The sequence below is a fragment of the Silurus meridionalis genome, chromosome 1 (assembly GCF_014805685.1).
Source record: "Silurus meridionalis isolate SWU-2019-XX chromosome 1, ASM1480568v1, whole genome shotgun sequence".
NCBI classification, from domain to species: Eukaryota; Metazoa; Chordata; class Actinopteri; order Siluriformes; family Siluridae; genus Silurus; species Silurus meridionalis.
In genome coordinates this window covers 21537815-21560927 of record NC_060884.1, presented here as the reverse complement: position 1 = coordinate 21560927, position 23113 = coordinate 21537815, and the positions used below count along the sequence as shown (strand labels likewise).

The 23113-nt window shown below is 38.1% G+C and overlaps 1 protein-coding gene across 2 annotated transcripts in view; it reads left to right on the top strand.

Annotated features, from left to right (window-relative positions):
* Positions 1–1420: 1420 nt before the first annotated feature.
* The window catches only part of pbx1b (pre-B-cell leukemia homeobox 1b), a 67598-nt gene continuing 45905 nt past the window's right edge, over positions 1421–23113 (top strand). The window contains exons 1-2 of one of the 2 annotated variants that reach the window (XM_046847644.1): positions 1421–2178; positions 3678–3751. In XM_046847644.1, coding sequence (XP_046703600.1) covers positions 1991–2178; positions 3678–3751 — 262 coding nt within the window. In that variant the 5' untranslated portion in view covers positions 1421–1990. The remainder of the gene's footprint in view (positions 2179–3677; positions 3752–23113) is intronic. The other variant, XM_046847659.1, reaches the window with a different exon arrangement.

Here is a 23113-nt window from a genome sequence, read left to right as displayed (position 1 = left end):
ATATATATATATATATATATATATATATATATATATATATATATATATACATATACACGTATAGGCTGATGTTCTAATATATCAGCTTTTTACATCATCAGCATAAAACATCTTTCAGTCAAGTAGGATTAGTGTTGAGACAATCTGTGCTATCTGTGTGGGTGGGTCTGTGCCTTGGCCCTTTTCCTGTAGCCCCCCCATGGCAGAAGCAGAGGAATGGAGGACTCGGTGGGCCTGAAGGGCACTTTTCAGCCTCGACACACACACACACACACACACACACACACACACACACACACACACACACACTTGCCTGCACACTATGGGTCATCGGCTTACATCAGGGCGAGGCAAGCAAACGCAGCCATGCGTAGGCCTCCAACATACCTGGAAAAAATAATACACATTGCACTGAGCACCAGAATAAAACCACAATCTCACGGACCATGTAGCAGGCTGTACAAAATGGGTTTGTGTGGCTTTAGACTGCATTCAGTCAAAAGGCTTGATGTCTGGAATTATATAGGAGTGCCCTGAAATATAATGCAACCTAATGTAGCTAAACAATTCAAAAATACTCAGGGCAATTGTATTTTTCTTTATCTAAAATTAAAGAAAAGAATTAGAGCACACTTACTTAGCAGTAGGTCTTATCTACCATTGTAGATTAAATGTGCTACTTGGCATTAGGCTGGAAAAACATAATGGTGTCTTGGAGATTGAAAATAAAAAGAGGATTTTGTTGATATCCTATTAGCTGGGTTGGTTTCCAAAAACAAATATGACAGACAAAATCCAAAGCTTATACGACTGCATGCATATAATCCAATAAGACTTTTTTGTTGTATATTAATAGTGTCATATGTCATTTAGCGTAGTAAAATTTACATTGTTATACAAATTATATGGTTTCCTTTTGATGTGCAACCTGTTGTGTAACAGGTAAGGCATATAATACGGGTAATTAGCTAGCTATGGCCATCCTCGTTTTCTTTCTATTTATGTTTAATAATTTTTCGTGTTTATTTAAATAACTTTGAATGTGGGTCATGTAATAAGATTGGAAACTGTCTACTTGGAAGTTGGAAGAATTGGGACTGGATGAAAAAGTAATATTGTGCTGCAATGCTAAACTTTTGATGATCATTTCAGGGAATTCTTTTTTTCTGGAAAGACTCTCCTTGGACCAAATTCAGTAGATTCTCGAACAGGGAAAGCAGACAAACTAAATCATGATAGTAACATTGTTGTTCCTGTGTGACGCCTTGCTATTTAATAGAAATGAAGAAACGCTAAAAAAAACAAAAATAAAAAAAAAACAATAGAAAAAGCTCGTGTAGCGTGAAAGCTACATATGCTTAGAATGCTACATGTTTTCTTCGAAATCAGTGAACCTTAGTCCAGCCTAGGTGAATGGAGGAGCATCAGGAAGAGCAGGGTATAGTAGGCTCGTTCCCGCGACTCAACGTCTTCTCGCTGCGCCATGATTGACGTTCGAGGAAAGGCATAAGAGGAGGAGCCAGTAGTGAGAACTGTCCAATGGTGTAAGATGGGCGGGAGTTGATGGTGCTCAGCCCTCCAATCGGTTCTCGCGGGCGGGGTTTGTGCTCCATAGTCGGTGTTTGCGCTGTGAACGTGTAACAAAAGCGAGAGGATGGACTGAACTGAGAGCGGCTGCATGGAAGAGTGTTCAGTTCACATCGCAGCCACTGTGATTTACCCGGAGAACGGTGAGACAGCCTCCAGTTCACACACGCGCCTCAATCCACTGCTGAAGTCCAACCCGGCCATCAGAGTTCAGCTCATATTTCACGGAGTCCAAACACAACCTTGTACGCGTTTTTTTATTTATTTTGCGTGTGTGTGTGTGTGTGTGTGTGTGTTCACCGCCGAGCGGGCGAGCGACCCTGTCTGAGACGTAAGGTTTAGCCGAAGCTGCAGGGAAAGAGAGAGAGAGAGAGGGAGAGAGAAAGAGAGTGAAGCGGCAGACATGGACGAGCAGCCGCGGATGATGCACTCGCACGCCGGCGTGGGGATGACCGCGCACCCGGGCCTGCCTCAGCACATGCAGGAGGGAACCGGAGGAGCCGACGGCGACGGCAGAAAGCAGGACATCGGAGACATTTTACAACAAATCATGACGATTACAGACCAAAGTCTGGACGAAGCGCAGGCCAGGTAAGCTGTCAAAACACACGCGCGCGCACACACACACACACACACACACACACACACACACACACACACACACACACACAGTATCACTGTGAGAGGACAGTTATATTGCAGTACATAGTTTTTCTTTAAGTCGCATTAAATATGTAGCACTTTCAACTTTCATTCATATACTTTTAATAATACAGTAATTAATTTTAATGATAATGATACAAAAACAATAATAATAGTTATAATAATGTATTAATATAAATTATTTTTATTATTATTATTTTGTAACAACATAATATTGTATTAATAAATAATATTAACAATATTGTAATATTCTAAACAATAATATAACGTAATTATTTGTAGTGAGTGTAGCATTGGAATTAATAATAATAATAATAATAATAATAATAATAATAATAATAATAATGACAGCTTTGTAAAATACTGGGCTTAGATCTCTTAATTGTTGTCTATTATTATTATTATTATTATTATTATTATTATTATTATTATTATTATGACCCGATTTGTACCAGTTCTATATAGTTTGATGTAAACCACTCCAAACACATTAACATGATCGCTCTCATTTACATTTAGAAACGCTATGTATGTAACAGGCCTGATTGGTATGCAATTAAAATACAAAATAGTTGTAATATTAAAACTTATTTTATAATGTAAAAGTAACATGTTGGCCACTTGATACACTCGATATGAGTGAGCTGAGGTGACTGTTACCCTGAGTATTGATTCCTCCACGCCGACGTGGCCGTTTAGATGCCCAAGTTAAATACTCCAAAGATTTAGTTATAAATAAAAATATATTTATGATTTGTATGGTTACTGAATAAATTCTTTATAATCTCTAATCGCTATTTGATGTCAAAAAGTTTACAAGCTGTACAAGAATTGGATGTCTGTTGAAGAGCTAGCTATCGAAGCTTTCCCTGTTACCATGACGACCAGCCGTTGAACGCGGCTACCTCCAGAAGCGCACAGTGTTGTGGCCCGCTAACAGGGAACCCACAGCTACTGCACTCTTCTGACAGTCCACTTAGCACGTCAGTCTGCGATTTGAGACGTGTCCTGGTTAGTTCTGCAAGACTAAAAGCAGGATAATTGATTAGGATCAAATATTATTTCAAACCAAAACAATACGTTTGCGATGCTGTCAAATTAAGATAAACACCATCATTAGAATCAGCTGAGAAAATTGTAAAAATATAATAATAGTACGCACGGCTCTGAACATGTATTTGTATGGAGAACAGTAATGTAGGAGAGAGAGAGGGTAATGGATGTGGAAGGTGTCGGCGGGCGGCTGCGGTACACAGCTGACGGAGGATTTGTTCAGCAGCTACGCGTCAGCTTCGCTTTTCTCCGGCGCGCGCAAAAAGGCGGGAAAATGTTTACGGCGCGAGCTTCTGATCACGCGCCTAATTTACAAAAAAAAAAAAAAAAAAAATGTTTTTTTTTTTTTATTTATTTATTTTTTGGCGTTTTAGGAAGCACGCGCTCAACTGTCACAGGATGAAGCCGGCGCTCTTTAACGTCCTGTGTGAAATAAAAGAAAAAACAGGTCAGTTTATATCTCTATTTTACATTATCTATCTATCTATCTATCTATCTATCTATCTATCTATCTATCTATCTATCTATCTATCTATCTATCTATCTATCTATCTATCTATCTATTTTTATTTATTCATTTTTTTTCTTCACTTAGCTCATATAGAAAGCTCAGGTTCAGCAGGTTATAGAGATATTAGCCTTTACACATATGTATAACTGTTGTTATAAATAAGTCTGTGCCTTTACATGTTGTATACAGTTTTCTAAAAACAGCTACATTCAATAAATTTATCATTAATATTAGTATTAAAAAGCCACTTTGAAGATAAAAGCCCACAGCATAAACTAGGCCTAAATTAAAGTGTTGAAGGAATGAATATGACTGAAGAAAGACTTAATTCACAATTAAGTCAAGTATTATATATTTTTTTTGACATGCTAAATATAATTAAGGTTCAAGTTTAGACATTTAAAATATATATTTTTTTAATTTTATAATTTTTTTTTAGCCCTGCCTTTATAGCTCATTTATGGCGAAACTTTTGGAAATATATGGAAATATGTAATGGTCTACGTGTGCACATGTTGGAAAGCTCATCTCTTTTAGTTGAAAAAACATCCCCATAGGCAAATAAAAACATTTAATTTTTCACTTGCTTTGAATGTAAAATATGTATATTTAAAATGCTAAAGCCTGATTGTGCCACCTTTGCCACTTGTAGATGGTGACTATTTGATTTGCCTCGGTAGCTCCCTGTATTTCAGCTAAAAATATCTCTTTGTGTACATATGTTTCTGCCTTGCTGCTCTGTCAATGTCTCTTTTACTCACCGCTGTCTCCCATATCACATATATATTTTTTTACATTCTGGCTTTAAGAGCTGCAAGAGTCACGTTGAGCAGAAACATGGTGGAAATTTCGCCCTGCGTGATTTTAAGTGTTTAATGATTAGGGTAAATTACCAGGTGCCAGGTTTCCAGTGTGTGTGTGTGTGTGTGTGTATAGGTTAAAACATTCAGGGAATTCATTCGTGACATGTCCGTTTGGTGATAACAGTGCTACCAGTCTTTCTTGCTGACAATATAAAATGACACGAGCGACCTGAATCTCATACCAGATAGACTTCAGACTTTTTATTTTCACCTCTGGAGAGACGGAGGGGCGCTGAATTTGCGCCTGCGACTCCATCACAGAAAAGGCTGAGGCATTTTTCACAGTTATTAGTGCGTGAAATAAAATGGATGGAGATATCTAAAGGAGATATCTCTCTCTCTGAACGCTCTCTCCTGGCCGGATAACTTCAGCATGAACGCTGTCGTTTATTCAGCTTCCTCGGCTGCAGCTCTGCCCCGGAGTGGCGTTTGCATTGAAGTCAGACTCCCCTGTTGCCTTTCCCTTTCTTTCTGTCTGTGTTGTTTTGCAGCAGCAGGGGGGTTGTAGCTATGCACCAAGTTTTTCACTCCCTCCATGGGTTCATTCAAAGTTCGAGCACAGGGTGACATGGACCTATTCCAGACAAGCTCACTCTGTCTTTCCCCCTTAAACTCACCTTCCCGTTCCGAGCAGTGCTGCAAGGGCTCACAGGTCAAAGCTAGAGCCCAGGACTGTAAGACAGCGCAGGTATACAGTGCGCTAGCTGAGTGATGGGGCTTTAAGAAGGTTTAGATTTGAAGTGTATTTGTTTGGTCTTTTACTGGAGAGCTCTCTTTGCGTGTGTTTAGTTTGAACTAAAAAATCCTGTAGGGGAATCCCACGGCCGTCCTCACTCCTCCCCGAGTCTCAATGGAGATTAGGCCGAGCAAAATATTTAGCTCAAACCTCGTCTGGCTTGAGATTGTAGAAGTGGAAAAAAGTGAAGTGTCTGCGTTTCTTGCACAAGCTTCCTTGAGTGTTGAAATCCATATGATCCAGCTGTTTGAGGTTTTCGTGTTTATTAATGCAACACGTTAGCGCCTCGATTTACAAGCAGTGAAGAGTTTCAGAAGCGTGCTCAAGTTCAGCAGCTGTCTATGCTCGAAGTTACACTCCTTTAAAAGCGTTTATAATTAATTTGTTATGTTGTGTTTTAGGATATGTTTTTTTTTTTCTCCAGCAAGTTTCTTGGTCTAAGTGATAGTCCTGTCCACTGTCTTTGACAATCGTACATTTTTAGTCTCATCCGGTGAAGAAAATTGTGTTTTTTTTAGAACACATGCGAGTTACTAGCAGAAACTATACATGTTGTATTACACTGATATTATACATATTAGGAAATGTTTTTTTTTTCTATTTCTGATGGTGCTGTGTTTTGCACACAAGAAGAAAGAAATTGTCTTATGTCATCTTTAAAACAGAAAATATTATATGTATATTGATTAAAAAATACAGTATTATATTTGTTCAATATTGTAGTATTTTGTTGTCATGGGTGTATGACTAAATAGGTTGGTATTATGTTATGATCTTTAATTTTTAGTATTAGTAAGCTAAAAAAAATTATTTATTGAAAATGTAAAAAATTATTTCATATAAAATCAAAAAAGTATTTCTCAGTTTATACTTTTATTTGAATCAGGATGAAAATGACAAACGAAAGAGCAAGGGAATATAGCACTATACATTTTACCATTGCATATTGTGTAAACATTGTTACCACCAAAATAATTTACATACACAATAATACATATATTACATACATTTAGTAATACATCTAACTAAATGTTTTATGGTACAGAAATATATATTGTGGCATTTCTGTATATACAGAGGGAATTAACTGATTAATAAAGCAAGATATTAGTCACAGCTCTTAACAGATCTTAACATAAGCATGTGTAAAATAGTGTGATCGTAAGAGGAGTTATATTTCTCTACATATGCTAGAAGGAGCAGGGTGGCAAAAGTTTGTTTTTGTTTTGGTAATGATAGTGTTGTTATAACTGTAGCATAATAGGATGTATTAATATTGTTGATTTTGTTAATACTCTAATTGCTGAGGATGTTTGTTGAAATTTCTTTGCCAAATGCAAAACTAGAAATAATTAGCATTTATTTTAACCAAATTCACTGATAGTCCAGTTATGAACATTTGGTTATTTTTAACAATGACAGATGCATGCAATTATATGTTATAAAACGGAGTAGCAGCATTTCTTTCATATTCTATAATAACATTTGACCACAATCAGCACATAATATCATTACCGATTTCATCATGGGAAATAAAAAATCTCTGTAGAGCTTCAGTCATTCAGACTCTGAGTTTGACACACCTGCTTTACATTCTCAGCCAGCATGGATGTTCACCTCATAGTGATCGATAGTTGCTCATTGTTTAAGCAGTGTGTGTACATAAGTGTGGATATACCGTGAGTTTGGTAGTTCTGTTCACATCACTATATATATGTGTGGGAGCAGATACACTTCACCGCACAGCTTTGTTACTGTATATAACAGTATGGAGAAAATTACTGGTGAATCCAGGGAGTGTGTTTAGATGAAACAGTAATCATGCTCATAAGTCGTTCTGTAAAGTAGTTCCTACATATATGGTGAAGCAGCCTTTAAAAAGTTTCTATGTGATTATTTCAATTGATTTCCACTACAGATTTTTACTATCTATCACTAAATATTCTCCATTCACACACACACACACGTTTAAATTCTAAAGCAATAAATAAATGGACGGAATGTGATGTGCTCATGTATTTCTGGATTTTTAAAATGGTTTTATTACAGTAGTGCTTTGTAAGCTTGTGCGGTGTGTGTGTGTGTGTGTGTGTGTGTGTGTGTGTGAATGCAGTATATTTAGTGAAAAATAGCACTCTCGCAACATAATGCTTAAATATGTGCAGGAACAGTAAAACAACAACAGCAAATTATAGAAATGATACCATGGTCTATTTGAAAAAGTATTTTGTAAGATAAGTAAAATAATTGAGGAAAAGTGCTTTTGCAAATAGAAAGCCTGAAATCTGAATTGTTCTTTAATTATCTTTTTTTCCCAAAACACAAGCATGAATTACTGTATGTGATGCACTTTATTTTAATTTACATAAATTAAAATAACCATTTATACAAAGATGTCTTTGTGATCCAAGATAGAAAATGTATTTTTTGGCAGAACATTGTTGTTCCGTTTCACTTGTTGTTTGTTGCATTTCAGCAAGGTGTGAGTGTATGTATGTGTATGTGTGGGTTTCAAGCTTAATCGGTGTGATAGTCCACGCCTGCAGGGGGGTGTATGCATGGACTGAGGGCATGACCTGATCTTATGACCTACACTTTAGTTTTCTATGCTTTCATAGTGACTTTGAATACTCATGGAAGAAGGGATTTTTCAGTCAGATTTTTTCCCCTACTCCTCTCTTTTTGAACCCAGTCACATTCCTCACATAGTTTCACTCTCAGCTCAGAGAACAGAGTGTTGTTTTACACAAAGCTTTGCAATTTGTGTTCTCCTGCACACACTTTATACCTGGTGCATTACTTGTTCTTGTTTATGTTGGCTTTGGACTATAGTGTTGTCAATTTGAGACATGAGAAATTTGCAAATGTATTTGTATAGCAAATACATTCATAATTTTCCTTCAGAGGAGACTATATTGACATTACTTTTTATCTCACTGTAATTCCTTTTTTATCATTGTTTATGTCATGATAATGTAATAAATATTTAAAGATAGTGATAAGAAATAAGAAAAGAAGTAAGAGATTTTTTACTTGACAGTATTTTTCCACCATCATCATCGTCAAATTGAGCAAATATCTTGTGGAAGAATGATAGCCCTTTACTGCAGACTTGTAAAATGTATGCAAAGACACATTGAAGCTGTTCTGGAGACTCAATTAATGGCTCAATATATAACTGAGACACCTTTACCATTTTTTCCCTTTATTAACATTTAGAAATATTATAGTCACTTATGTGTACATGGTGCAAAATAATATTTAGTTTGCACTTTCATTAGATACCTAAACACACTGAACTGTTTTAAATTAATGAAAAGCTCCACATTTATTTAACAAGTAATTCAAAGAACCATATCTAATAAAAGAAGAAACAAAATAACATTTCACTTGAGAAAATCTATTAAAACACTGGATGAGTGCCCAGCACACAGTGGGTCACTTCCTGAAACAGTAACACAAGCTTCAGATCATATTTATAAACATGTGACATGACTTTACTTACTTTTCTTATGTTTTCATTATAAAAAAATTGCATGTTAACATAAATGAATAGTGGAAGAGGTTTAGTGCCTTTATTAGATTACAGTGCAGTTGTGCGATTTATGCGTTTATCTATTTCTATTTTTGCTGTTCTTGTACTGTAAGCATCAATCATCCCAGTGTTCCTATGATAAGCTCTGACCAAAAAAAAACTGTTACTAATGAATGAAAGAGTGATTGATTGAATCCTTTAGTGAACGATGTGGTGTATATAGTTCCCTGGTCCAATGATATAAATACAGTGCTATATAGCATTTAATACAGATACAATGATGTATTGAAAGCCATCATATTTGGCAGTTGTCATGCTGAATGGTTCACATAAGTTAATTTTAATTTTAGTAAGGAAGAGGAAGAAAGAGAAAGGTCAGCTGGTAAACTCTGCTGAAAACAATGGCCATGTCTTGTCAGAGTGCCTGCTGTCCCTGGAGCTTTGACGGCTTTCCAAAAATACAGGCCCAACTCCACCCCTCTCTCTCTCTCTCTCTCTCTCTCTCTCTCTCTCTCTCTCTCTCTCTCTCTCTCTCTATCTATCTGTCTATCTTTCTCTATCTCTCATGCAGACTTTAACACCACTCACAAACTCTTTCCTTACTGCACATGACACGCTGCAATGACATAACCCAGCCTTACACTTGAAAGGAGAAAGTGCAAATGTTCTTTGTTGTGTGCGTGTGTGTCATTTTTCGGGTTTTGTCTCATCTGACACTTAGAAACTAGTCTCAGAGGAACGAATGCTTGGATCTCCAGGCACTTACGGATGGTGTCAAGGCGTGCGGTTGCCTAGCGTCACATGCATGCCGCTCCATGACACTGCCTTGAACCTTAGCTAAGAAAAAACCAAACAGGAGAACGGCAAGAATTGAGTAACACTCACACTCTGCTCCTGGCGTACATAAATAAACAGGATACAAATAGTTTCTTGAGTTCCAGTTTCACTTCACACGCTTTCCTAATTCGCTGTTTTTCCTCTGTCATAAATGAAGCCATTATGGAAACTGTTAATGCACTCAGTGACTTTTTCATTATCCCTTCTCGTTTTTCTGCACTTAAACTCCACCGAGCGACATTTAAAAATGAATTACGTACTAAATCAATTCATTCTCCTTTTCTTTTTGCGGCATGACGTTTCTCATAGCATCATAATCAGTAAAGTCCTGTTCTCAGTTTTCTGGAAAACGGACTTGTAAACAAATGCCACCTGAGAAAAATTGGAAGCGAAAAGGAGCTGTAAACATCTTACATTTGGTATAAATCTAAACCTTATAAACCTGCATCAAACCGCAGCAGTCCTCCTGAATAAAGCTCGAGACAGACGGGTCTGTCGTTTGATTTTTTTCCCCTCTTCTCTCAACAAAGAGCCTGTTTTCCAGCGGTGTGTGTTTGACCAGCGTAAGGTTTCACGCCCTCGGGGAGCGACCCATTTATAAGAGCGAGCTGTTGGGTGATGTAATGTTATTTTTTGAAGGGTGAGAATGGGGTGAGGAGAGAGGGCGACAGAGGAATATTTGACAAGGCTGAAACGAGCCAGAGATCTGATTACTGCGAGACTGTGCTGCGTTTTGCACAGCGTTAAAGGTGACAGTAGTCATAGTATACAGTTACTGCAGTATAGCTCATTACAGCTGGAGTAAATCATTTTAGCCAGGCCTCTCAGTCAGCACCATTCACTTCATGGGAACCAGGGTGCACGCTGAAATAAAATACACCTCGCAATTTCATCACAGTGGTTTTATAACAGTGACCACTAACGTGTGGTTGACACCATGCCAAGGAAAAGAACAAACCACTGAGAAAGGTGTTCGTCTGCTTTAAAAAGAGAAGCCAGGTTGAAAAGAAAACTGTGGATTCATACATGGAATTCTTTTTCCAAAACTATTAGGGGGACAGTTTCAAAATATCACTGATATAAATAGTGTGAGTTGGAGAAATAGACAATAAGGGAATGTAAAATCTCTATCATAGTATATTATAAATAGTCCATCTTGTTCAAAATTGTGCAAGATCCTTTAAAATATAAATATGGATTGACGAATTGTTAATGGGTAAACTTTAATTTGACTTTTTAAGTACCGTTTGGGTCTTAAAGTAGAAGAAGGACTGCTGATGAGCATAGAAAAGATAGTGAGCTAAGGAAGAAGGGAAATGAAATGTTCTTTTTGCAGGCTTCTGCAAATAAGGTAATTTTAAATCATTCATATTGTTTAAAATCCATGCATGAAATATCGTCAGCTATTTCACAATTTTACTTGTGCTAAGGTTATGAGTAGCATTGTGCAATATATTGTTGTTTTTTAATGTTATCATGTTGTTGATTTTTGCAGATCTTTCCAAAATTTTTATTGTGTTTTCTAAGTGCCTATCAGAAGTTCTACATAATGTGTTTTCTGCACATTGATAAATGGTGGCAATAGCATGATCCAACACAAAACAATTGTCTTTTGGTCAGATGACTGCTGAGCATATCTTTAACCGCGTTCATTCAAATCATCGTCAGTATGTTTACCCTCTCAACTGCTAAAAGCTTTGCTTAGATGAGATCCTACCTCAGCCAAAAGTGGCAAAAGAAGCAGACAAAGCAGACTAATTGATCACAATTGTGTTACTTTATATAGATCGTGATTTTAAAGTGTTTCTATTACTGACAGCTCTTCTGTTTTAAATATATGCAAGATGTTTTGAAAATAGACATCTGCATTAAGAAATATTGTATAATTAAACCATTTAATTTGTGTGATGTTTATAAATGAAGTCATGCAGTAGACCTCCTGATGGTGATGCAGAAGCTCATAACTATCAAACTGTGCTATGTAAATGAATTAAAAAAAGATTTAATACAAGCAGTACGTTTCCTGCAGAATGTGTGAGACTAAAGAAAATCAATATAGACTCAGATATGAAACTGATACAAAACTGCACAGTTCCTGAATTTCAATTTATATATCTTTACAAACAATACATTGAGGGAGAGCAGAATAATGATTATCCTTAATGGCTCATATCCTGAAAATGTCCTAATTTGTTACCATGATGTATATAAATTCCATTTTTTATATGATTTAAACTGTGCAGGCTAGTTATCTGTGCTCAAGGCTAACACTCAAACCCTTTCAAGTCTGCATTCAAGCCTCTTTATCTTTTGCAAACTTGTGTTTGTTTGAAGATATTAATCTAGATAATTAAAGATATGAATTTCTTATAAGTGTGTCTAACCAAGCAGCAAACTAAAACAGCAGGCCTAATGATTTTGCATAATGATTCGATGCTCTCGCTAACATAAAACCTCTTCATGCCACTGTGTGATTGCCAAAGAGCCACGGCACTGTAAACTGGCACTTCACATGCTGTCAACACTGTGTGTGTGTTCAGACACACACACACAAAAATATGGTCGGATGTTAATATGGAGGGCCTTTTCTTCCTTCGCTCCATCCTCCACCAGAGCAAGTGAGAGAGCAAAAGAGAGATGGGCATCACAGCTGTTTGCTCAGCCACACGGGCTAATTATCCTCTGAGCGGAAACGCTAAAACCTAATTCTGCGCATAATAGACACACACACGCACTCACAGACACACACACACACACACACACACACACACACACACACACACACACAGACCCGATCATCCTCACAAATATACAGAAGACCATTGTATCATTGTAACAAGTGTACATTTTTTTGCAAGCATGGCTTTTTCAGCGCTTGTGTCTAAAATGCGATTAAGGACAGCAATCGTGGAGATGGATGTCAAGAGAGCCTGCGCTCGCATTTAGCATGTTTAGTATTGTTATCTCGGAGCATACACCAGAGCGCAATCGCATTACCTTATGAATTATGCAAATTGTCAGAGGCCTAATTGAGACGTGTTAATCATATTAAGAAGCTTAATTGCCAAAATTCAGCCCCGATGCAATTTGGTAATTAACTATGACATCGCGTTTTCACTGCGATTGATTGAGAGCTCTCGGATGAAGCTGTCTACGTGTGCAAGCGTGTGTGTGTTGGCATGAGAGAAGGAAAAAAGCTGCTGGTCAGAGTCGTGCACACGATTGCATCCTGCTCTCGCATGAATGGCACAGCTTCCTTTGATTCTATTAGTATATGTGGCATTTTAATATTTATAGAAATAGATATGTATCACATATAGAGATGAAACTGGCTAAAACTGGTATCAGTGGCTGGCTGGGTTTCTTATCAGCTCTAGCAGTCAATGCCGCCTCCATATTAGCTGAAAGCACAGCGTTCAGCACATCACGCGCACAGTGGAGATGTTATCACTCGGCTCTGCTTTCCTTTTTCATAAAGCCTTTTTTAACCAGCCACGTGGGTAAGAAGCTCGGAGTTCCTGCTTTCAACCCCCCGCATCCTTAATGCGCTACACGTTTAATCGAATCTTCAAATTTGTAGCACGTTAAACCGGCGATCTCTTTTACGAATGCGGTTGCCATACCAACCCCCGTAGGAGTTCATTTTCTTTAATGTGAGATTCGGAATCTCATTTCCTCTCCTCCTTCTTGCTGCTGCTGTGAGCTACCAAAGGGCCTACCAACCCTCACGCACACACACACACACACACACACACACACACACACACACAGTACACAAACACAGAGAGAGAGAGAGAGAGAGAGAGAGAGAGATGCAGTGGGGGAGCAGAGTGAAAGAAAGCGAAGGAGAGGCCTCTCTCCACGTAGTGGAAATGACACAAATTAATATACACAACTTAAACCAGACCAAGATTAATGGCTGCCTTTCGCTGCAGCTTAGTTCTTCCGTCACTCGCCGGCTGCTCGTCGGACAAAATCAACACTAATCAACATTTATTCCACTTTCGCCCTGGGCCTTTAGAAGTCTGCCAGGACCATTCCCCCCCTCTCCATTCCTCCATTCTGCCATCTCTCCATCCCTCCACCTCGCCACGCTTTTCACCTCTCATCCACCTCGTCCATACATCACCGTACTCCCTGTCTCCCTCTCACCACGCTCTCCCTTCAGGCCACATTACAGCTATGATAGATTTTCTCTTTTCATTTGCATCCGATATTTAACGCCATAAAACGTTCGCTCTGACATGTCTCTCTCTCTCTCTCTCTCTCTCTCTCTCTTTCTCTCTCTCTCTCTCTCTCTCTCTCTCTCTCTCTCTCTCTCTCTCGCTTTATCTACCTTGACCATTTCCCCAGTCTTTTCCATTTTTCCCCTTTTTCTCTGCTCTAGCCCTGACTCTTGCTCTTTTGTCTCTTCCACTTTCTTGCTTATAACTACAATATTAATATTTATTTAGAAAATTATAATAGTGTGTATATCTGTATGTGTCTGGTTCCTTAGGCTGCATGTTAAGAAGCATAATGTCCAAAGTTATTGTCTTTGTTCTTGTGAGTGTGTACAAATATATACTTTCTTTATGATAACTGTGCACTAAAATGCACATGGCGCCACATTGCTGCCAACTGAAACAGAGAAATAAACGAAAGTCACTCTGGAGCTGCTTTAATGATTTGCTGATTAAAATCACATTATTTCTCTCTCTCTCTTTCTCTCTCTCTCTGTCTCACTCTCTGTCTTTCTCCTTCACACCTTTCTCTCTTTCTATCTCTTTCACACACACACACACACACACACACACACACACACACACACACACATACAAATACACACAAACACACACACGCACTTTGACCCAAAACTATTATTCTGTTAAGATTACTCAAATGCATTGAAGAACCAGATGTTAAGAGCATATCATCAGATCCAGATGTCTGGCCTTTAAATAAGTGTGGCAAGACAGACGGGTAGAATGTTTGCTTCTTATTACAACTGTTTGATTACCAGGCTTGTCTTTATGGCAGAAATACTATATCATTACACCTGAAGAGGTTTTCAGGATACACAATATGTTTTACAATATTTAGATGCTTTACTAACAATGTAGTATCAAACAAAAGAAATATCATATTATTAATAATAATAATAACAATAATAATAGTAATAATAATGTAAGTAATAAGTACATGTTATAGAAATATTTCAAGTGACAATATTGAGGAACAACACTTCCTGTGGTCTTAATTGTCATATTGCACAAAGCTGATTTTCTGCGCTGTTCTCATTATGCAAAAAACATGGCTAGTTGATCATAAGATTTCCCCCTAAAGAACCTTTCTCTTTCTCTATCCCAATTCTCTTTTTTCCACCCTCTCTCTCTTTCACACATACACTCTCTCTCACTCACTCTCCATTTCTTTCTCGCAAGGATTTGCCCGTCTATGCAAATCGCTCATAATTAGACATGTTAATATATGGCGGTAATAAGCCGCTGTCTCTCATTATGTCTGCCTGTCTCCCTGTTGTGTTGAGGGGGAAAATGTTCCTGAGGAATAACATTACCTAGAGCTCAGTCCTCTCAGTGCACTCTGCAGAAACACACTGCTAAATGGGTTTGGCTTTACAGCTTGACTTATTGATACAGCAGCCACTGATCCTTTTTTCTTTGTCTATACAATCCCGATATCAGTGTTCTGAGTATTGGCAGATGTAGACTCAATATTGCCTATCTCTCACTTTAACTGCAGAAACTGGTTTTATTTAGCTGGAATATTTAGAGGGGTTCATATGGTGTCTGTGTGAGGCTGCACGGTTTGCTGTTATTCTCTTTCAGCTACTGATGAGCTTCAGACAAAAATAATGATCATCACTGAGCTACTAGCGCTGCATTTAAAAAAAAAATTGCCAGTCAACATAACACACATTAAAACAAAAACACCAGTGGAGCAGATCTAAAAATATCGTCGCCTTTTGTGATATCAGTGTTTCATAGATTTTCAACTTTCACAAATAAGGAGCCTTAGCAGTAAGCTTTACCTTTGAACATCAGTGCGGTTCACATATTGCTGCAAAAAGATAAATGAAGAAGTGCCTTTGAAAACAATATTGTTATAGGCCTGTAGTGTCAGACTGATTATTGGCACATGTTAAACAGGTCTTAAAAACAAATAGGATGTAAAAAGTTGGTGGCTACAGCTGCCATCTCATCAGGGACTAGTTTTGTGACTTTCTGCTGTGGTGAGCTTCTACCAAAACTGACACCAATTAACGGCCTGCCTAGCTCTGCGAGAGTCCCATCGCAGGTGTGTGTGTGAGTGTGTGTGTGTGTGTGTCTTAAAATAGCCCCTCAGCACACGGCATCAGTGGCAGGGGAACATTTTTTCGAGGAAGTGTGCAGTGCCTTGTGCCCCCCTCGAAAGGAAGCAAATGTTCTGGAGCAGAAGAGTGCATCACTTTTGGCCCATGTCCCAATACACACACACACAAACACACACAAACACACACAAACACAAACATGAGTGCCATCTCAGCTATGTTGTAGCTCAGGAGAACCTGAGCTGCCAATGTTGGCTTGAATAGACACTAAACATACACTAGAACTGTGCAATAAATTTTATACAACACCCAAAACATACACTACTTCACTTTCCTTTCCGCTAGCCAATCATAACCAATCTGCCAACACGAATGATTGTAATTAGTGGAAAATGAAAGAACAAATGAAACTAGGGAAGAGGTGGGACTTGTTTAGAGGGACTTTGGTAGAAATTAAGCTCTAACTGTTGCAAGGTGACATACAATATTATATACAGTATTACATAAATGTATTTTTCCCATACATGAAGCCTTGCCTCCCAGAATTCCTGATAGCCACATCCTTATTCGTTATTGCTGTTTGAATTTTGTGTCCAGTCCCACAAAACTCTATGAAAGAATTTTAAAAGGGTTAAATCAAATGGGCTGTGCTATTATAGAAAAATAGTCTAAAATGGGTCGATGTAGATTTTTCTCACACATAAAATGTCCTGAAGTATTTAGTTTTTTTTTATTTCACAGCAATTTGCCAACAATAGTATACTACAGTATACACTAGTTACAATAGTGAGCTGTGAGGATATAGACAATTTGCACCTTAAGACACAAGAAGTCAAACGCACTTTGGAATGTATGTGGTATTTATTTAAATTAAGCAGGCAAGTCATAATTATGCATTTATTTACAGCAAAGGCCTTTTTAGCGGACGTGTGGGGGGTTAGGGAAAATGTTGTTTTTAATACAAGGACCCAGTAAAATGAATTTAGATTAAAAAATTTGATTTTCAATTTGCAGTTTACAAAGTAATGATGTCATCATTAGAATGACTTTCGACAGGTAAATAACTCATAGTAGTAATGATAAAATCCGATCTCTACAGAGTACTAGCTTTGTTTTTGCCAGCGCATGCTCAGCAGTTCAGCAGCGATCATCCTGTCGAATGCTGGCAGTGCTGCAGCAGCGGGAACAGGTGCTTCTTGTTTGGGAAGGTCACTTCAGGACTCTGCTGTTGGAAAGGTTATGATCCGAGGCAGTGTGCTGACATCAAACACTGCCAAGTTAAGCCACACACACACACACACACACACACACACACACACACACACACACACACACATGCACACAGACTTCTCCTGACCCAATTTTATGTTATACAGTATATAAGAAGACTCTTTAATAGATAATCATAGAGCTGCACTGTTTGATTATCAGGATTTAATGTCAAAGTTCATTTTTTTCTTTTTTTTTTCCTCACTTTCTTTTCCTTTTTCTTTTCTTTTTCTGTGCAAATCTTTCCCTCTATGTTTTTTCTATATGTTTCTTTCTCACCCTCCCTCTTCTCTCTTACTCTCTCTCATGCTGGTAAAGCTGGCCTGGCATTTTTATGACCAGTGGCCTGAAATGCAGGCATGAGTCACATGGATAAAAGAGTGCAGACACACACACACACACACACACACACACACACACACACACACACCGCATGCAACATACTACACTCAGAAGCAGTACCAGCAGATGTGATCTCACCTGCTGTATGGAAACATTGGGAGAACAAATGTGGCTATAGTCTTAGGACTAACAAAGAGATATTTTTATTAACAACAAGAAGTAATGCTTCTGTTATTGTTTTCTCAATTGTGCTTCATGTAGCTCTCAGGGATAACAGCTGAAAGCTGAGAATGCCATTTGGCACCTTCCAGTAATTGGTATATGATGTACTGCAATGTTCAAACCTGCACATTTTTATTTAAGGCGAATCTGTCATTATTCCTATATAATTTATGTGAGAAACGTTAGACACTGTTTGTGTTCATGAAAGAACAAAGGCAACATGCGTCTTCCTTATTTCAGAAAAATTCTAAAGGAGGCACTTTACGTGTCCTTCTCTCTCTAATTCTGTTAAATTCCAAATGACATACCACAAAGGTTCATTTACAATTAAAATGTTGTCCAATGAAAACAGATACTAGTATTTTTAAAGAATACACTGTATGCTAAGTGTAATAAAATGCTAGGCATTTACTGTGACATGAAAATGTAATATCAGCACATGCCTACTAGTGGGTTTGGCCTCCGGCGCATCATTTTGCCTGAGATGCCAAACGGTATTCATAATGAAAATGCCATTCGACGGCACTGTCAGCATCCCCTCGTCACAGTTTCATCAGCCCGCTGCTGTGTATCTAATTGTTTTTTTTTTTCTCTCCCCACTCTGACTAGACTGCCTGATAACTCCATATTCTGACAGAAGGCGAGAGATAAAGCAGGGTTAAGAGTTTGGAGGATAACGTAACCTTGATAAAACACTTGTCTCAATGACGCTGATCTTCTCCATCCATCTTCAGCCGTCATGAAGTATGCAAATGGGGCATCGGCGAGAGCTAAAACACCACCGCGGTTAAATGGGCCATTTCAAATGCTTTGCGCATCACACTGACAACCACATTTCCCCCTCACGATTGTGCCACTACACTGCTCTTCCTCCCTCTTCTCCTCCGTCTTCTTTTATTTACACCTTTCTCCTGTTCATCCTGCTCCATCCTTCAGCACTTTCACTTTCCCCCTCAGCCTGCTTCACAAATTAGAGATATACTGCCTGGTGTCAGGACGACTACTCATAAAATATTAACAGCGTGTAGAGAGTTTTGTGTCGCTACATTCCTCTTCATTTTTAACTCTGTCAGCACAAGCCGTGGCACAGTTATTTGTGTATGCTCATCTGTTTTAATACCTGGTTTATACAAGGCCATGTTCACCAGCTATCTCTCCACTTATTCACTTTGGGGCTTTCACAACTAACATATTTTAAACTATATTTTTAGACCCAGAGGTTAAAATATGGTGTGGGTAAACCCATTCCTCAAATCATCTGTGATTATTTATTCATGCATTTCATAAATGTTCTCTTTTACTTACTTGGGGACTTAATGTACAGCCTTTATAATCTCACCTTTACATACTTCTTTATATTCCAGTGATAACCCATGTATAACCATAACCATAAACATATACTTTATATAAATTCTACAGTATAAAACTAAGTCATAATTCCCAGTGTTACCACAGGAGGTTGGCCTGTTCCTGCTTCTTGACTTGTCTGTACAGCTTTCTGGCTTTAGGAAATCTGTATTTTAAATGGCCAAATTAAAATGCAATATATTTTTTTTAGAAGAAATGCTATGTCAAACAGACTAATACATAAGGAAGATTTCAATCCAAGCCGAGCGGCTGATTTTGACGGCCTTTACTCACAACCTCAGAAGTGGCTCTCTGGCACTCTTGGAATTCACTTTTGGCACTTTTTCCCTTAGCAATAAGCAACATTACCCTCATAGCTCTAGCACAAAACTAAAGAAGTAAATATGATTTGGCTGACATTTGTGCTAGGATTGTAATGTTTACTCTGACTTGTCCTAATTCACATTTCTGTGCACATATGTACGGAATTGTTTTGGTCCTTTATGTTCATGCTGATCCAGTGCTCAGTCAAAACTTAAATGATCATAATAAGTAAAATGAATACACATATTCTCAGCCGCGTGAATAAAATGTCGAACAAGATATTATATATAATGATGCAGCCAGTAACATTTGCTGACAGTGTGTAGGAGAAGTATGAGATGTCTGAAAGGCGTTTTCCAGAGATGATTGATTTTTACATCTGTCTGTCTGGCTCACCCTGCCTTCCAAAGTAGTTGATGCTAGTGGGCGAGAATTCGTCCTGAACTTTTTTTTATTGGATTATAGATTATTGATAATTTATTTTTTCTTTTGTAGCGCTTTTTTAAATTGCTACAAACATAATGCTATAAGGCAGCTGAACATTGGAACAGCCTATCCAGAGAACACTGGGCATGAGGAGTGGAAACACTTATTTGTATGTAGGGCCAATTTATAGAAGCCAATCCACCTATTAGCAGACTAGAAAGGAAACTGTAAGAATATATGGAGAATATATGGACAACAGCACAATTGCACTAACCTAAGGTCATGATCAGTGCTTTAGTACATTTCCACTCTATATAGCACAGTAAACCATGTTTTGGCACCCTTAATATGTCTGATTGTAAAGCATTTTACCCTGACAGTACCACATTCAATAGTATAATTTAATCTTCTTTGATATTGCAGTCTGAAATCTTAATTTTATATACAGAATCCCTAATGGATTGTATGGTATCATATCATTAAATTAGTACTGTTTCACCAAAACCCACAGTTCCTGCCACTTCCTTATAGAAGGTTTAGACTTTTCTCTGACTAGAATCCCCTTAAGACTGAAGGGAATTAGGGCTGCGCTTAAGTGGGTGGAGAGGAGCGGCATACTGACAGAATGTTTATTAATCAGCTCTGACACGTTTGATTGTTATTCATTTCCACTGACATGTCCCATTGTGTTGATTGTCCCTCCGTTGCCCATCTAGTGACAGACGGCAGAAACCGAAACGGCATAGAGCAGACGAATGTTTATGATCTATGGTGGAAAATATACATGTTATATGGCTAAATGCTGACAGGAGCGTTTGATCGACAGTAGACCAGTGCAGCCTCTCTCTCTCTGTGATCAATCACAGCTCATCTACAAACCAGCATGAGCAGTAAATCACAAGGATGCTCTTGCTTGAGATTCGCTCCTGTAGAAATGAATTGGCCATGTTTGTACGCTGGAGTTCCAAAAAACAGCAAAAAACATTCTCACCCTTATTCTCCAACAGAAAACAAACCATGCACAATTACAATTACAAAGGTTTTGCATGCAATATCAACACAGTGGAAGAAAATCACAGTAAACAGTGGTGGATGAGTTAATGAGCTGAATCCTCCCAGCTCGTTCCTCCTCTCCCGTGTGCTAATGATGTAGCCACGCTCAGGTAACTGTCAGCACGCCGTGATTAATTAAAGTTGAAACTAGGCCAATTTGTCAGATTCTTCCATGTGGTCAGAGAGAGAGAGAGAGAGAGAGAAAGAGAGAGAGTGTGTGTGGTTTATTGGTGTCTCCTCTTTTGTCCTTTCAGCCACACTCTTTGTGTCACTCCCATTTCAGAAAGGCTCACCTGATATGACAAAGGTGTACCTAATACCAATTATAGAAAGCTATTCTTATAATAATCTAATTTTATATGATAAAAGTTCAGTCTATTACAAAAGCATGTTATGTTATTGGCTACCATCTGTGTCCCATGTATACTCTTTATAATGATCATCATTGAGAAAATGTAATATTGAAATATATTCTCTAAAGTAATGGTCTGTGTCAGTCTTTGTTAAAATGAGGTGTGTGGAGGATAGGATGTTTCATGGCTTTAGCTTGTTACAGTGATAAAAATCACAACCCACTATATAACTATATATAAATTGTTGCAAGATAAAGGGATTTGTATTTTTTTTTTTACAACAAAAACATATCCTTATACTATAAGTAGATCGAGGTGCAAGAATACTGTTAACATAAAACTCATTGAGAATATGAAAATATGAGGAGTCTTATTACTGTTTTATTCATATAATAATTTGGTGCCCAAGGGGTCACATTGTATCACAGCTCACGGGGTATGTGTATGCAAAATGAATCAGAACCACTGGTCGAGATAATATAGAGTACATTACACAGTAGTGAACAAAACAGAAAAACAATTTTTTTAATGAAGAATTGAACTAGTTTGCTTGATCTGTTTTTTTAGTGATGATATTGCAGAAGCAGGTCAATGACAAAGACAGGTTTTCCAGATATTCTCACCCTCAAATCCATGTAGACTTGTAAGTATCCAGCTGGCCATCAGAAATATTTGTTCATGTTCAAGTTTAAATCATTTAGAAAGAAGTGGTCCTCACTAGACCCTGTGTCGGACATGTGAATTTGATTCATGTGATCATTTCCTGGCAAAATATGTTAATAAGGCTGCTGTTAGTTCTAGAGGTGTGCATTTCTAGTTAGGATGCTTATGATGCCTATTTTGATATGTGTTTTGTGATCTGATGTATAAAGACAAGAACTGATTCAATACTACATGCATATTAGGGCAGTTTTAATGAGCTACAGTGCCATACAGTGTGATCAGAATTATGCATAGTAAATGCTGGCAATTTTCTACACTTTTTTCTAGTTGTGCTCATAAAAGAGTTGAACCCTGCTTGTGCATGTGTTTTTTTGCATATAAATAAAGGAGTCCATCTTGCCAACATCCATTTTGCCAACATCCAAGTAATTTCTGTCCCCACTTCCCTGCTGTTCTACCTGCCAGCATGTGAAGCCTTTACACTGCAAAGTGACACAAAATAGCAGGAGCCAAAGGACTAATGCAAACCCCCATACAGAACTCACCTCTCTCTTTTCACTTTTCCATTTCACCACCACCCCCAGCCCCCCCTTCACCACACGTCCTTTTAGCGGCCACTCCGATTGATCTGTGGTGATCCGGAAAAGGATCGCTCTATATTTAATGTCTTTCAGTGCTGCTGTTTCAATGGAGGCAATTTGACGTTAATAATTTAATTGCAAACGTGTTTCTGGACAGCATTATAATGGATAGATATTTTTTTGGTTTCCTGAATGATGAGTGATACACTCAGCCACACTCAAACTCACACATGCACAATCTCATTTTTCTTTATAATATGCACGCAGCGCGGCTCCTGCCACTGATCTTTCAGGGTCTCGAGGTCCTCGGGCCGAAGTTTCTCTGTCCCTTCAGTGCTAGCCGTCAGAGCTGACAGTTCTCATGTTTATTTCATTGTGTGTGTGTGTGTGTGTGTGTGTGTGTGTGTGTGTGTGTGTGTGTGTGTGTGTCTGGGCCGT